This window comes from Cavenderia fasciculata (genome assembly GCF_000203815.1).
Source record: "Cavenderia fasciculata unplaced genomic scaffold Scf_Dfasci-G-o-33e01.r1-3, whole genome shotgun sequence".
NCBI classification, from domain to species: domain Eukaryota; phylum Evosea; class Eumycetozoa; order Acytosteliales; family Cavenderiaceae; genus Cavenderia; species Cavenderia fasciculata.
Window position 1 is genome coordinate 1,348,224 of NW_004457734.1, and position 16,154 is coordinate 1,364,377.

General features: G+C 36.7%; 6 protein-coding genes across 6 annotated transcripts, besides 2 other annotated features; 3 read left to right on the forward strand and 3 right to left on the reverse strand.

The window, feature by feature from the left end:
• Positions 1-2,271: 2,271 nt before the first annotated feature.
• Positions 2,272-4,413, forward strand: DFA_04785 (putative cellulase; the record flags this gene model as incomplete). Its single annotated transcript, XM_004360449.1, has 2 exons — positions 2,272-3,568; positions 3,767-4,413. 2 exons carry the CDS (start codon positions 2,272-2,274, stop codon positions 4,411-4,413), a joined length of 1,944 nt encoding a protein of 647 aa, XP_004360506.1.
• Positions 4,414-4,684: 271 nt separating this feature from the next.
• Positions 4,685-6,793, reverse strand: DFA_04786 (uncharacterized protein; the record flags this gene model as incomplete). Its single annotated transcript, XM_004360450.1, has 4 exons — positions 4,685-5,139; positions 5,199-6,545; positions 6,623-6,694; positions 6,760-6,793. 4 exons carry the CDS (start codon positions 6,791-6,793, stop codon positions 4,685-4,687), a joined length of 1,908 nt encoding a protein of 635 aa, XP_004360507.1.
• An 82-nt stretch (positions 6,794-6,875) lies between these two features.
• Positions 6,876-6,949: a sequence feature (Short protein (DFA_04787, EGG22657.1) was converted to a misc_feature.).
• Positions 6,950-7,003: 54 nt separating this feature from the next.
• Positions 7,004-7,010: a sequence feature (Short protein (DFA_04787, EGG22657.1) was converted to a misc_feature.).
• Positions 7,011-7,508: 498 nt separating this feature from the next.
• Positions 7,509-9,338, reverse strand: DFA_04788 (uncharacterized protein; the record flags this gene model as incomplete). The annotated part of the gene is made up of 2 exons (XM_004360452.1): positions 7,509-7,692; positions 8,692-9,338. 2 exons carry the CDS (start codon positions 9,336-9,338, stop codon positions 7,509-7,511), a joined length of 831 nt encoding a protein of 276 aa, XP_004360509.1.
• Positions 9,339-10,676: 1,338 nt separating this feature from the next.
• Positions 10,677-12,887, forward strand: DFA_04789 (uncharacterized protein; the record flags this gene model as incomplete). The annotated part of the gene is made up of 2 exons (XM_004360453.1): positions 10,677-10,866; positions 10,948-12,887. 2 exons carry the CDS (start codon positions 10,677-10,679, stop codon positions 12,885-12,887), a joined length of 2,130 nt encoding a protein of 709 aa, XP_004360510.1.
• A 162-nt stretch (positions 12,888-13,049) lies between these two features.
• Positions 13,050-14,612, reverse strand: DFA_04790 (uncharacterized protein; the record flags this gene model as incomplete). The annotated part of the gene is made up of 4 exons (XM_004360454.1): positions 13,050-13,384; positions 13,477-13,847; positions 13,914-14,038; positions 14,121-14,612. 4 exons carry the CDS (start codon positions 14,610-14,612, stop codon positions 13,050-13,052), a joined length of 1,323 nt encoding a protein of 440 aa, XP_004360511.1.
• A 519-nt stretch (positions 14,613-15,131) lies between these two features.
• Positions 15,132-16,096, forward strand: DFA_04791 (uncharacterized protein; the record flags this gene model as incomplete). Its single annotated transcript, XM_004360455.1, has 3 exons — positions 15,132-15,388; positions 15,539-15,740; positions 15,839-16,096. 3 exons carry the CDS (start codon positions 15,132-15,134, stop codon positions 16,094-16,096), a joined length of 717 nt encoding a protein of 238 aa, XP_004360512.1.
• Between the last annotated feature and the right edge of the window lie 58 nt (positions 16,097-16,154).

Below are 16,154 nucleotides of genomic sequence, written 5' to 3' on the forward strand. Positions count from 1 at the left end.
ATTATTATTTTGTGCGCGTTATTGTTGTTGTTGTTGTTGTTTTAGGATCCTCGAGAGAGAGGTTGTTTGGTTTTGTCGAATAATCCAATTAAAGGGGGTGCCAGCTATGAGGTGGTGCGGGTCGTGTCCTAAAAACTTTCATGCTGGTAAAGGAGAATCGAGATACCATCGAAAACAACAACGAGCCGTTACCGCACAACCCCAACAAAAAACATTTTATTTATTTTTTTCTTCTTTCCCTCCAACAAACACATCATCATCATCAACCGTGCAAAGAAATAATCTTAATATATCTATCTTTAATATATCTATCACACATAGATCAAACATGATGAGAACGAGCGAATAGGAGAAAGTTCTTCTTCTTCCTCTTTCATTATTACTTTTCCCTCAATCCTTTCAATCTCACCCCAACCCATTATTTCTTCTCTTTTATATATATCTATCTATAGATATATATCCATCTATATGTTTGGTTGTTTCATTTCATCATCCACTTCTCTTTCTCTCTGCTTTGCAAAGAACGAAACGTGAAGTTGATGATGTAATAGATAAAAGAGGAATTAGGAATGAGAAGAAGTGGTGGTGATGATTGATGATGATGATGCACAACCTCTCAATGTTTTAATTTGGAATATATAGAGAGAGAGAGAGAGAGAGAGCGAGAGACGACCATGACAACAACGCAACACCGATTTAATCAAGCATCAACCAAAATTGATTGATTGCTCTTCTTCTTCTTATTCGAGCCAAACACAAAACAATACCATCCCGATCTCTCTCCCCTTTTAAAGATACAAAGTAGCACAAAAAGTCAGCTGTGTCGACGAGTTGGGGGGGGGGGGGGGGGAGTGGAAAACATGTTTGTGTGATACTGCTGCAGTATCATATAAGCATCACAACCATCAGTCACTATCGTGTGTGAATCTAGATTGGGTAGGTGTGGTGTTTGGTGGTGGGTTGTTGTTTCATTTTCCAATGTTAGCATGGTGTGGTGTAACACAAGCGTTACCCTATAATTTAATACTACACCGCGCCGCCACCCACCGTGGACATATGCATATTAATATTTATTTCTGGATTGGAGACGGGCTGGCTGACTGTCTCTGGCGCGTGGTACATACATACACAATATTGTTGGCTTGGTTTGGCAGCTACTGCTACAGCTGGATAAAAAAATGATGATGGATAATTTAAAATTTTATGTTTGTCAACACACAACAACAACAACAACAACAACAACAAAGACGGCTTTCTGACATATGCCACCCTCCTTCTCCTTCTCTCGGTTTTAAAAACCACCACCAGACACAATTTAACAATAGATAGAAATGATCAATTTCCCAATCACACATCTGACTTGCAATTTCCTACACTTTTTTATCCTGTTAAAACACACCTTGGCACCATCCCCATTGGATAATGGTGTATAACACTTCTAAACAATGTGCCATGAACAGAGAGAGAGAGAGAGAAGAATAGATAGAGCGACTATCCCTTCTCCCCCCACTCTGATGTTGCCAACCAACCAATCCATCCCATCGATTAAAAACTCTAAATTCCAACAATTTAAATTCACCAAAACACTAAGCTATTTAAGCAATACGTAGGAGAACTCCTCTAGAAACACAAACATAATTCAATTCAATTCAATTCAATTCAAATCAATCAACAATCAACAAACAATTTTGTTTTCCTATAAATTCAATCACTAAGCCAATTAACTACCATATATCAATAATTATTCCTTCCTTCCTCCTCATCCTATTGTCTATTATCGATCGACTGTTTTCTCATCCGTCGTCAAAATAATTTAAAACCAACCAACCAACCAATAATTCTTTTAATTTAATCAATCCATCGGAATCATTTCATCTATAAATAATTACAACACCACAAAAAAAATAATAATCAAATCACCGTCCACTCCTCGTATCATCGTAATACCCATTATTTATTTATTTATTTATTTATTTATTTAATTTATTTTAATCTTTTCGTCTGTCCAACGTCATTCGGTCGACTTGTTTAACACCCACCCACACACACAGACACCAATCAAAATTGAATCACTACAATCATATAAATTAAACTATTTTCTATTCTATTTATTTATTTATTTTGTGTATAATAGAATTTAAATTAAATTCTACAACTTTTTTGTATTTTATATTTATTACTACATCAAAAATATATTTTGAATCAAATTAAATATAATTTCAAAAATCACAATATTATTTGTACAATTCATAAATCAATCCAAAAAAAAAAATGAATAATATTAATAGTAAAATATTAATATTATTTTTAATCGGTCTATTCTCGACGATTGCATTGGCCGATACATGCTTTAATATTGACTCGTTGCAATGGCGTACTTCGGGCTCCAAGATGATGTTGAATGGAGTGGAAATCCGTGTTCAGGGTATTGCCTGGTTTGGTCTCGAGACTGACAGTTTTTCACCGGGTGGTTTGCAACAAACCTCGGTTGAAGCATTGCTCGACATTTTGGTGAACCAAAACTTTAATGCCCTCCGTCTTCCATTCTCGATCGACATGATTCTCAATGACAGATGGCCATCCAAGATCAACTATGGTTTGAATCCAGGTCTCCAAGGAAAGACTGCTCTCCAAGTGTTGGACTATATCGTCGCTGCCTCTGCCGCCCGTGGTATCCTTGCTATTCCCGAGCAACATCGTTTCGACGCATCTGCCTATATTCCCGACTTGTGGTATTCAGACAGCTGTATCGTCAATCCAAGCGGACAGTGTGTCACCTACACTGAACAAATGACCATTGATACATGGGTGTCGCTCGTCAACCGTTACAAGACCTACTGGAACATCTGGGCACTCGACATTAAGAACGAACCACACGGACGTGCCACTTGGGGAACCGGTAACCTTGCCACCGACTGGAACCAAGCCTTCCAACGTATCAGTAATGCCATCCTCTCGAGAACCACCTTCCCAGGTGTCTTTTTCATCGAGGGTATTGAAAACAATGCCAACGCCATCTGCTCGTACGAAGTTGGTAATTGGTGGGGTGGCAACATGTCGCCCGCTCAATGTTTCCCAGTGTCGCTCGCACAACCCAACCGTCACGTCTATGCTCCACACACATTCTGTGGCAGTGTCTACCAACAACCATACTTTGGTGCATCCAACTTCCCATCCAACATGGCCAATATCTGGAACCAACACTTTGGATTCCTCAAAACCAATGACGAGCCAATCATCATGGGCGAATGGGGTTGCAAGAACAACGACACCAAAAACAATCAATGGACCGACACTTTTACAAAGTATCTCGGTTCAACCAGCATCAAAAACCATCTCTTCTTCTCGCTCAATCCAGATTCCCTCGATACTGACTCTATCTTGAATGGTGACTACAAAACCATCAATCAACAAGTTGTCAATTATATCAAGCAAATCAATACTCAACCAACTAAATTTACCAAAGTTGGAAATCAAATTTGTTTAGGTAATATTCAAAATCAATCAAGCAGCAGCACTAGTGACAGTGATAGTAGTAGTTTTGATGACAATGATGATCAAGATGGTGGTTTATTTCACTAAAATCTAAAGATCATTGTTGGACAATCATTTCTTTTCTATCCTTTTGTCTCTTCCACATTCAAAAACCATTTTCTGTTTTTTTTCAACTCCTCTTCACAATCTCAATTACTCTTTTTCAAGAATGTATTTTATAAAGAAATAAATAATTAATACTTTTTTTTTTAAATCTATCTTCTAACAATAGGTACTGTAACTCCAACTACTGGATCGACCTCTGGAGCATCGACCACTGGTTCCCAATCATCGACCACTGGATCTCAATCATCCACGACAGGTTCTCAATCATCCACTACTGGATCACCATCCACTACTGGATCACAATCATCTACTGGTTCCCAAACATCGACCACTGGCTCCCAATCATCGACCACTGGATCACCATCCACTACTGGCTCCCAATCATCAACCACTGGATCACAATCATCAACCACTGGATCACAATCATCGACAACTACCTCTGGTACTACCACCTCTGGCTCTACTACTACCACCACCACTACTGGTTCATCAACCACTGGTACTCCAACTAACAAAATTACTATTCAACAACAATTGTCAAGCAGCTGGATTCAGAATGGACAAACGTGGGCAGTATACAATGCATTCCTTACCAACGTTGGATCGACTCCAATTGCCAATCTTAAGCTCAAGGTTATTGACTCATCACCAGCGCCAATAGAAGCTTGGTCTGCCTTTATGCCAAGTCAATCTGACGCTACCTACTGGATCCCACAAACATGGGCTCTTCCACTCCAACCAAATCAACCAGTTAACTTTGGTTACAAGATTGTTTCTACTGCTCCAATCCAATTCCAAGCCATCATTGTCTAATCCTAGTATACGACCATCCATATCCTATTGGCAATAATACAAATATTAATTTAACTTATTAATATTATTATTTATTTTAACTATATATAAATGTTAACACATTCCTTTTAAAAATAATACAATGTAATAAAATAATTATAAAGTATATTATCACAAATTGATTATTTGTCAGGGTTTGTCCTCTAAATTGTATATTGATCCAAAATATATTTTTTTTTTATGAATTTAATATTTGAAATAGGAGTTGATTGAATGTTGGCTAAACAATTGGCTATGGTTGTTCTACAGTTGGATCTTCAAATAACTGTCCGAATGGGTAGGCAAAGTAATTGAAGTTTCCCTTTGCAACAATTATTACTCGTCCATACTTTTGTACATCCAAAATGGAATTGATGTTTGGGGGTAAACGTCTGTTGGTTGAGAACAGAACGATGTGATTACCATTCGGATCGAGTAAAATAGCTTTATTCAAACTTGGCACAATCTGAGAGTTGAAGTCCAGAATAATATTATTCTCTGTAAACTTGGCATCAGCCAATATGAAGTTCCCCTTAAATTCGTTGCCAGAGTTCACATCAAGAATGTTCCTCTTGAAAATAAAATCGAGTTTTCCTCCCTTGGGATTGGAGATGACAGATCCTTGTTCCAGTTTGGTCAAAAGAAGAGAAAATTCGTCTTTAGGGGTATTCTCTGGAAATCTATGGGGTGGTCTAAGGTGCTCTCCACCTATAATTTAAATTAAATTATAAGTAATTGTTTCAAATTTCCAGTAAGTATTCACTTACTTGTAACTTGAATGAGGTGATCGACCATTGTGTATGGTGAATAGTAAGCGTTCTTGAAATAGTGCCCAATAGTTGGGGTAGATATACCAAGAGTAGAATAGGAGTAAGCTCGAAGGAGTTCATATCGAGCGACAAACTCCTCCCAGTTCTGATCGTGATCCATATCCATGATGAGATTCATCATCCTGTTGATGTTGTGATCAGCCCCAAAGAACTGCAAAGAATAGGATATCAAAAAACAGAGAGGCAAACGGACAATTTGGTTCCCATTGTCGTCATTTGCAATGAAGATTGCACCATTACTCTGGAGCTCGCCATATGTAATTGAATTGGGTGTTGGTTGATCAAAAATGGCTATTCGATCCTCAACGATGGAGTGGCAAACTAGTTGTAGGAAAGAATCATTGTTGGCAAGAGGATACTGAGTTGCCAAGAGCTTGGTTATATTTGTGAGCAAATCTCGTAGTGTTGGAGTTTGTTGTAATCGAAATGGACGCTCGAATGGGGCATTTCTTTCCAATAGTGCACGAAGAAAGAACTCAATTGGGCGCGGCCAACCACCAGTCGAGTCCAAAGCAATAAGCAGTGCTTTGTTGTTGATGTCAAAGGGAGGGACTGAGTCTTTTGCGAATTCCATGAATACTGACTGATATTCACCTCGTGTCAAGAGTGGCAATGAAATGTGGATGAAATGGTGGGATGAGGCCCGATTGATGACCTCTGAAATTGGCTGAAGAAAGGTTCCAGCAAAAACAACAGATACGAATGTACCAGAAGGAGGAGATGTGAGGAGACTGGAAACTGATAGAACAACATTCTTGAGGTAAGATCGTTGGAATTCATCCCTCGACCCATAGGCACGGACGGGATCCAACAATGACTTTTGAAACTCGTCAACACCAAGAGTGACAATGATATCCTGGTCGCCGATATTATTGCGTGACTTGAAATCGGATACAATAATATTGATAGCATCTCTAACCTGGAAATCATAGAGGTCAAACTTCTGTTGAAGTAAAGATCTACGAAACAAAAAGTAGTCATTTGAGGGACCTAGGAAGTAGGAGAACAAGATACGAAATGCAACTGAAAGTCGGGCGACTGTTTCGACTGAAGTATCGAGTGGGCTTCCATTTCCAAAAGTGATGTTGACATGAAGTTGGTTGCATGGAAGATCTTTGACAAGGGATTTGACATGATCCTCGAGTTCTTGAAGGAATCTGCTCTTTCCAATACCTGGTGGACCAGCAACAACCAAAAGAGGGTGGTTTTTTAGTTTGCTAGATGATTTGTTTTTGTATCGGGAGAGAATTACATCAGTGGCGACTAATAGCTCTTGTACTCTTCCTATAAAGAACATAGAATCACTTGTCAACTTCTTGGGGTTAGAATGATGTGTCCATTAATATTTTAATGATATATACGTACTTCATTGGATGGAGTGGGAGATCCATAAGTTCCAATTATCCAATCAGATAAAAGGGTTTCTAAAGAGTCTAGAAGTGCAAAAAAGAAATTTTAGTGAAAGGAGTGACAAATTCATGAAATCATAGTTATTTGCCTTCGGGATCTGCAGAAGTCGTGGATGTATCCATGTTTGTTGTGAGAGTTTTAATTAATTCGTCTAATAAATCATTTTCTTCGTGGAAAAGAAAGTTCTGGGCAGTGGATTCATTTTTAGAAATATATGTGATTAATTTGCTCTTTATGAGAAGATTCAACGACAATTTTTACGGCTTGGGCTTTAAAGTCTATAAAAAAAAATGGTTAGGTTGATAGTAGCCCCATCCAATTGATGAACTTACTTGACATGATGTTAGCTGTGGTACCTGAGGATATACAAAGTAACTCTTAAAACCGAGTGTAAATGGAGGTGATAGAAAAAACAGGAGATGAGGGAAAGAAATTTCAATAGAGTTTGGAAAAAAAAGATGATAGAAAAGGAAAATAATTTACAAAGAATAAATAACTGAATGAAAAGGTGGTGAATGAATATGCCTATCTTTATTCATAACAAGTATAAATGAGATAACCAAAAAAAAGAATAAATAATATGGGAAGAAAAATAGACGCATACACTGCGCAGTGGGTGTGCTTTTAATTAATTAGAAATAAAATGTGGTTTGTAAAAATATTAGAAATATGATGGCTGGTTTGTAAATAGATGACTTTACGTAAATAAGCATTTAGTGATGGTCTATAAGATTTCACTAAAGCAATATAATCTTTTTATAAACTTCGAAGTTGTACATTTGTTTCAGTGTATGTTTAATAAATAAATAAAAATATGTTGTTGTTGTTGTTGTTGTTTTAAAGTTTATTTCTATTTAAATAAATAAGACGACCATCAGTATGAATAGTCAAATTTGTTAAAATAAAAGTATTTGTCAAGGTTAGTCCTCTTGTCGCTGCCATTGGAGCAAATAAATTGGAGGTTGATGCATGTTGTTGTAATAATGGTGGTTGTATTGTTGCTGAAACATTATTATTTAAACTGTTATTATTATTAAAATGAATATTATTAGAATTCAAATTAATATTTGATGAAGAAGAAGAAGAAGAAGATTGATATTTCTTGAATGAATCAATAATATCTATTGGATTATCGGAAAGGATGATTTGGTGTAGATTGGATGAGTGAGGTTTGATATGGTCCATAGTCTCGAGAAGGTGAAGTGCACCTTCATTTGAAATCTTGTTGAATGAAAGATCAATGTTGATCAGTGCTTGGTTGTGTTTGATGGCCTCGGACAGACAGATGGCACCGTCGCATCCAATGTCGTTCATGGCCAGGTTGAGTGTCTGGATGGATCGGTTGGCAACCAGGGCATCGGCGATGAGTTTGATACCCTGGTTCTCAAATTTGTTGGATGACAGGGTGATGTTGACGATGCTGGTGTTGTTGGTGATGATGGACGCGACGTCTTGGGCACCTTGCGAGCCAAACAGGTTGGCTGAAAGATCGATGGTGGTGATGGAGCATCCCGGCGCGCACAGAGCAACAGTGATGGATTTGATGCCGCGCTGGATAGAGTTGCGCGTCAAGTTTATAAATTTGAGTGACTGGTTAAGTGAGAGTGCGTGGCCGATACCGCTAGCACCCGAGTCGCCGATATTGTTGCCCCACAGGTCGATGCCGACGATGGTCTTGTTGGTCTTGAGCGACGTGCTAATGTAGTTGGAGCCAACCGAGCTGATCGAGTTGCATCGCAAGTTGAGCTCGGTCAGTGTGTGGTTGAGCGACAGACACTCGCCAATCTCCTTGGCACCATCATCCGATATATCATTGTGCGACAGCGACAGCGTGTGCAGCGACCGGTTATGCTGCAGCGCGCGGGCAATCTTGACCGACCCCTCGCGACCCAGCGAGTTGTACGACAACACCAACTCGCGCAGAGTCTGGTTACGCACCAACAGCGACGCCAGGGGGTCGCCACTCGACGCCATCAACGAGCAGTACGACAAGCCCAAAAACTTGACACTCGCATTATACTCGAGTGCCTTTGCCAATCGCACCAACCCACTATCGCCAATCTTGTTGGAAAAGAGGTTGATACGTTCGAGATGAAAGTTTGTATTGACAATCACATCGCACAATACATTGATGTGAAAACAACCCAATGCATCGCCACCCAATATATTGATTGTCTTTAGTCCTCTGAACCGCTTGAGTTGTTGTAGTTTGAGTGGGCTAGGTAGCCGTGACGGTCTATCCAATTTGAATGACTCGATGACCGATGTCGCCAAAACTCTCCATAATCTACATGTCGTTACCAATGCCATAAACATTGGGTCTGACATTGGATGATCAACAATTTCCAGTAGTGTTGTCGTATTTCCACTTGCACTTGCTCGCAAAGACAAACAATTTTCAATAATCTTTTTAATCAATTCAATTGGTAATTCATTTAAATTGATTCCTTCTTTGATTGTTTCAGAGTCATTGGCGGTGGTAGTGGTAGTTAAGATTTGACCAACTAAATTATTTTTGATAGATGATTGACTCCATCGATATTTTTCAACATTATTATCACTATTATTATTTGTTGTGTTATTATTATTTAATTTTTTAAATTTGTATTTCAACTTTTTCCATTTCCCTTTAAACTTTTGATTATCTATATTATTATTATTCTCCATTGTTATTTTAATACATTTGGTCTGGTATTGTTGGTACTTGATAGAGATTATAAACAATTATTATTATTATTATTATTATTGAGATTTTGTAAAATGAATTTGCAATACACTAATTACTTTGTATTGTTATTGTTGTTTGTTGTCGTTGTTGTTGTTGTTATTATCTATCTTATCTATCTCTTTATCCTATCTCTCAATAAAAATAAGAGCAAGATTATTTGATTATTCTTATTGTTGTTGTTTGTTTTTAAAACACACAATGCTATCAGTACTAACAGCCAGGCTAGGTGGGTTGGTTTAATGTTAGCTACTTCGAAGCGTGTGTGTGTGTTTGTGTGTGTGAGTGGTTGAAGATAGAAGAAGAGGGTTGTTGCGTCAAAAAATAAAACAGTGTGTTGTTTATCTCTGTGTGTGTGTGTATTGGGTTGGTGCTAAGTTCTCTGTTCGAAAATCGATTCGTTTGTTGTTTATGTCAAAAGAGAGATTGTTGTTGGTTGTTGTTGTTCTTCTTATGTGACATTGTTTGATGTGTTACTTCCAAAGTAGATTTTTTGATGTTTGTTACCCTTTGTCACACCCACAAACACAGACAGGACCCTAAACCCTTGCACTTGCCAGCCAAGAACAATATTAAATATCGCAATAGTACGTACGATGTTGAACCAAAGAGCTGCAAAGACTATCATCCCCTGCTTTTTACTGCGGTGATCGAAGTTGATTATCGAATCGTCGTTCACTCGAGTATGTGGTTCAAGGGCGAGTGCCCTACTTGAAAATTGCGGTATTGTTCTATCTAGCCCTCAGAGTCTGATTTTTATTTCGCTTACCTGCCTGTACCATGGTCACTCGTTTCCTAATCGAGCGAAATTCTGCCATGCCCCTCCCTTTGGCATACAACCACAGTTGCAGATCTTTCCCTCTTGATTAATTTGTGGTGGGGGTAATGAATCTAACTAATGAATCTGATGAAAGTGAATAAATAAATTTAACAAAAATCTACAACAACAAACATATGAGATTGTAATCTTATAAAACAACAGCAAAGAGAAGAGGCAAGGTAGGCTGATCTGACGGTTCGCGTGATTAGGTGTGGAGAGAGATCAGGTTCTATAGACTCTTCCAACCTATCACCAAAAATCTATAACCCTTGAGTACAGAGACTGGTAGATAGACTATACATAGTTGTAGAACTACTTTATTTGTTCAATTACTTGTTTATAAGATAATGTATTAAAAAAAAATAATAATGATTTCTTTGAGAAATTTTGAAGTACTCATGATGAGTGTTATCCTTTGTCTTTTTGAAATTTAATTTATTCTTCTTTTTAAATTTAAAGAATGACAACGTCGATTATTTGGAGAGTATTTCATCACAAATACTTATTCTATGCAATTATTAAAGTACTAAGTGATGAAAGAGAAGCTTACCGTACTGCTTTGACGTCGTGGAATGATATACATGCAGAAAAGATCATTCAAAGAGGTGACTTGGGTATTCTGATAGAGAGGATGAAAAGAGGTGATACTAGTATCTACTTTACCATCGGCTCGGTGCGATTGTTTATTCAAACTGTCGATAATCTAGATACGTTCAAGTATTTCTTTAAAGAGACTGGTTTTGCATTCCCATCAAATGTCATTGATGTCGTCGACAGTCCATCGGTAGACATTCTAAACTATGTGGTTCAAGAAAACAAACGTATCTTTAACGAGAACAAGAGCAAGCCAAGTCAACATGTGTTTAGTCCATTTGGTCAAACAAAAAGTAATGGTTGGTTTGCATTTACTCCACAATCAAAGAGTAACGAGGTGTTGGATAGAGTGGTTCAATTGTTTGGAGAGTATTCATCACCTTGTACACCTACTATCAAGTTATGTATAGATTCCGTACTCAGACAATTCACTAGGGATAGTCGAAAGGGTGGAAGACATTATGATCGTGATCATCAAGACAGAGTACTGACATGGATCAACCGACAGTACCCAAGAGAGGTGGAACAACATAAAATGGCACATAGTGGATACATGGTCAAGTTTGTTTGTGTGTATCGCACGGCTAACCTAGACCTCATCAACAACTATGTCAAAAAGGAAACCGAGACATATCTTCCATCGTATTTCATCGAGACGACTCAACATCTACCAACTGCGTCACGTCTATTGTTGGAACTCAACGGTTCAACCATTTCAACCACAACCTATCAAAAGTACAAAAAACAATTAATAGGATGGTTTAGTTGGTTAAAAGATCAAGAAAATGAAGAGAGATTGGATCGTCTAGCACTTGATTTGTGTCAGGTTGAATTTGGTACTGTAACATCATTGGAGAGATTCGAGGAAATCATTGGCTCGGTTCTTGGATTGGGTGTAGAGGGAGGGATTGATATTGAACAATCAACCATTATAAATCTCATTGTATCAAAACATATGTTTTCAGAGAGAGTAGTAGGATCACGTCATATATGCACAAGGTATGTTTGTTCACCCGGCTACCTACCCATACATGTTATCATTCGAATTGGTACACTCGAGCAAGTCAAGTTTGCAGTCTCTCAACCCATTGCCAAATCTTCAAACTATCCATTGGCCACCTTTTCAGCAATCATTGGTCGTCAAAAAGGAGACCCACAAACATCTATAGACATTTACAATCTTTTAGCAGACAATGGGTTCCTACCCAAGAGTCATTTACCATTCGAATTAAAATTCCCATACTCTAAACGATATTTTAGAATACACACAGAGGCGATGTTTTTGCATGTGATGCGTACTTTTAGCAAGACCGAGCATTGGGATGTGTTTATGGACCGAGACTTTTCTCTGATGACTACATCCATCATTGAATACCTCACCACAAACAAATTCATCACTTATATCTCTAATAGATTAATATGTGGATTATCAAAATGCAACAATCTCTTGGGACTACGTCTATTATTTAGTAAATTCCCCAAACAAGAAAAGATATTTCTTAGACTGTCCAATCCATACTCTACAAGATTCATCGTTGAAATGTGCAGTCGATTCAATGTAATTGTTATTGGTGGTCAAGGTGCGCGAGTAATTGGACGTAGAGGATCATTAAAACTTTATCAGTTACTCTTTCCCAAAATCAATCTATACTTGGACTATGCTGTACTTCCACATGCAGTTTCGAACAATCGTATGGAACTTGTACAATATTTGGTAGATAATCGTCCATATTTACGCAATTCAGTACATGTATTCCAAAATATAGAATATACAAGCCCCAAAACATACATACAACTAAATGAAATTGTTGGATCACATCTGTGTGATTTAAACATATTGTTGGCTACTGGTAGGACAGACATTCTTTGTGCTATATTATCAAAAAATATTATAACAATCGATTCATTTTCAAAGTGTACTCAACGACAACTTATTATTAAAGAACCATATCGTCCATCTATACACTTGCCACTTTTACAACAACTAGAAGAAAAGTTCAATATCGTAACACTTCTTGGAATCAATGCTAATATGACAACCAATTTATTCCAATACCCAACATTAATTAATGAATAAATCAAGTATATCATTCATTATACAGGTACCTATAGTTTTTCTATTTCTATTTTATATAAAATATTACAAGGAAGAGGGGGGTTTTTTATTATTTACAAAGATTTGGTTATCTGGATGTTTTTTTCTAAAGCTGTAGTAGGTAATATATTTTGGATCTTAAGTTTATCTAAGAGGAAAGTGAAGGGGTGGAATAGTGTTGATTGATGACAATGCAAGTGCTGGAGCATCGGAGAAACTTAATAATCTGGCTACAATGATACTAGGATGAATAATTTTAAGAGATTCTACCATTGCCATTAATTCCTTGTTGGTTGGATCGATTCCTTCAAGAAGAGAAGTTACATATTCCTGTGGGTTGGGTTCGGTTGGTTTTAATCTTTCAAGTATGCTCATATTGATAGAGTTGATCATCGCGTCTGGTGTAAGTGGTGTTTTCAACTGTTGAAATATTTCACGAGCATCTGTCCATGATTTTTTTGCTAATTTAAAGTTTTGTTCTATAATAAAAAAAAAAAAAAAGATTAATAAGAGATAGAACCAATCAATCACTGACTGAATGATAAAGCTAATTTGTTTTTTTGTTATTTACCATCAAAATGAAAATGACCACATTCAACCAAAAACTTTGCCCAATCCAAAAGTCTTTTTTCTTTGACGGGACTGGGGAGTGAACGTCTGAGTGCCAATGGTTGGTATTTATCGTCATTGCCCTCGACAGATTTTAAAGTGGCATATGCCTCGCTGAGGAAGGACTTGCCTTCTTGGATTTGGTTCGACAATCTAAAGATTTGTGCACGATTCATTTGGCATCTAAACATATCGATATTATCATTGCCACGACCACTTTGTACCAATTGATAGTGTGCCATTCCATGGAATAATTTTGCATCATTATACATGCAACGTGATTTATATAATTCTGCTTGATTTGTTAAAATTGAAGCTGAAATGTTTGATTGTCTAAAGAAAATTAAAAAGAATAATCAATAAATTGTTGTTGTTTGTTTGTTCGATTATTTTACATACTCTAAAATTGGACTTTGAAGTGCTAATTTGTTGGCAGTTTCAAATTGTGTCATCGCTTCTTCACTACGTCTTTGTCTTACAAGTGTTAGACCTAAATCATTTAATGCTTTTGGTAACATATGGTGCTAAAAATTAAATTAAAATCAAACAATATTAATATATATTTTAAAAGTATTAATACTATCATTCCTTATTTCGATTTCATACTTGATACATTATATTATCACATCTATCAATTGATAATCTTAACAGTTTTTCACTGTTTGAATAGTGACCACTCTTGAGACTAGCCAATCCCATGGCATGAGTAGGAAAGGCAAACAATGAAGAGGAAAAGTGAATGTTTTTCTTCATGCTCTTGAATCCTTGGACAATGAGTTTCTCGCCCTCTGGAAAGTTGCCACGATCCAACAGCTCCTTGCCATTGATGATAGTGTCGAGTGAATTGTAGGTAGACTTTCGAATGTTGACATCGGATTGCTTGGTAATCTCTGATAGAAGCTTGGCATCGGGTGACGATTCAATCACTGCCGTTGTTGTGTTGGTTGCAGTGGTGGCTGTTCTACTGCTACTGTTCTTTGGTGCTGTACTACTACTATAGAATCTAACCAACATTGGTGTCACAACATTCTTTACGATCGTTGATTGAGTGTAACAGTAGGTAGAAGGAGAAGAAAAGGAAAACAATAATTTATTCATAACTCGGAATTTAAATAAATAAATATAAACTTGATTGATAGAGGGAACTGATTATATATATATATATATATATATTATGATAAAATAAGTGAAAGAGAATGAAATAATTATCTATATTCTAGCTGCTAGAGATTGTATGTCGTGGTATTTTGTTGTTGGTGTGTGTGTTGATGTTTGCACGTGTAAGCTTGATAATGTTGTAAAAAGGTAATAGAAAAACCAATTGTATTATGTGTAATGTGTATATATATGTGTGTTGATGTTTTTTTATACAGATAAATAGATAGAATAATGTAATTGAGGAGTGTGTAATAAATAATGAACCAGAACTCACTCATCATATTTCAGTGGACATACTCAATTTAATTTTTATTTTTTCATTTTTTTTTCAGAGAGAGAGGACGAACTTTGCTAGAAAGAATGGATCTGCTGACTTCGAAGACGACATACACATCAACATCATCATACTTTATAAGAACAGTCAGTCTAGTTGTTGTCATTATAGATAGATAGATCAAGATGATGAACAGAGTTTCAAGCTTATTGTCGAATAAAAGTATTGTTGGTTTAGCATCGAGATACTCGAGTGGTATCGTCAGACCAACAACATGCAACTATAATATCGCCTCCTCTTCGATTGTATCATCCTCTTTATCTTCTTCTTCTTCTACCACCAGACTCAATGTAAATACATCCATTTCAATCCCATCACGTAATTTGTGGGTTATTGGTAAAGATGCTCAACCAAAGGATTTCGTTGATCCAAATGCACCAACGTATGTAGATAGATTAGATTAGATAGATAGATGAATGATGAACATATGAATCATCATCTTCTTCATCGTCATGATGGTCATAATGATGACTACAATTTGGAGTATGACCAATCCCACCACTGACACTTGTATCTCTTTTTCTCTTTTTAGTACATATAAACCAAGACAAATATATTGCGACAGTCGTGTTGTCGTTGGTAAAGCAGGTTCAAAGAAATTGAGATATAATGGATTTGTACCAGCCACCATCACAGGTGGAGGTTTACCAACTCAAAATATTGCTATTGAATGGGGTAGACTCTATGGTTTAATCAAGACTGATAGCTTTTACAGAAATAGAAAATTCATTTTGGTAATGATCATTAAATATATTAATCAACAATCAAACAATCAATCTCGCAACATATTAATTATAAATATTAATTATTATTATACTTTTATATATTTTAGAATATTGATGGTAAAGAACAGATTGTTGTAGTTTTGGCATTTGCCAAGTTACATGCACTCTCTGAAAGAGCATTATTCTTAAAGTTTGTTAGAACCAGCGACAAGGCTGAAGGTTTGACTGAACAAGTTCTCCCGTTCATTACTTTTATGGATAAAATCAACAAGGTAAAGGAGGAAAAGAGAGAAGCCAAGAAAAATTTCCAAGAGTTGATGAAGATTGATTTAACCTTTAAACCTGCAATCAAAAAGACTGCCTAAAATAATAAATTAAAAAAAACAAAAAATAATAATAATAATAATAATAATAATTACATGT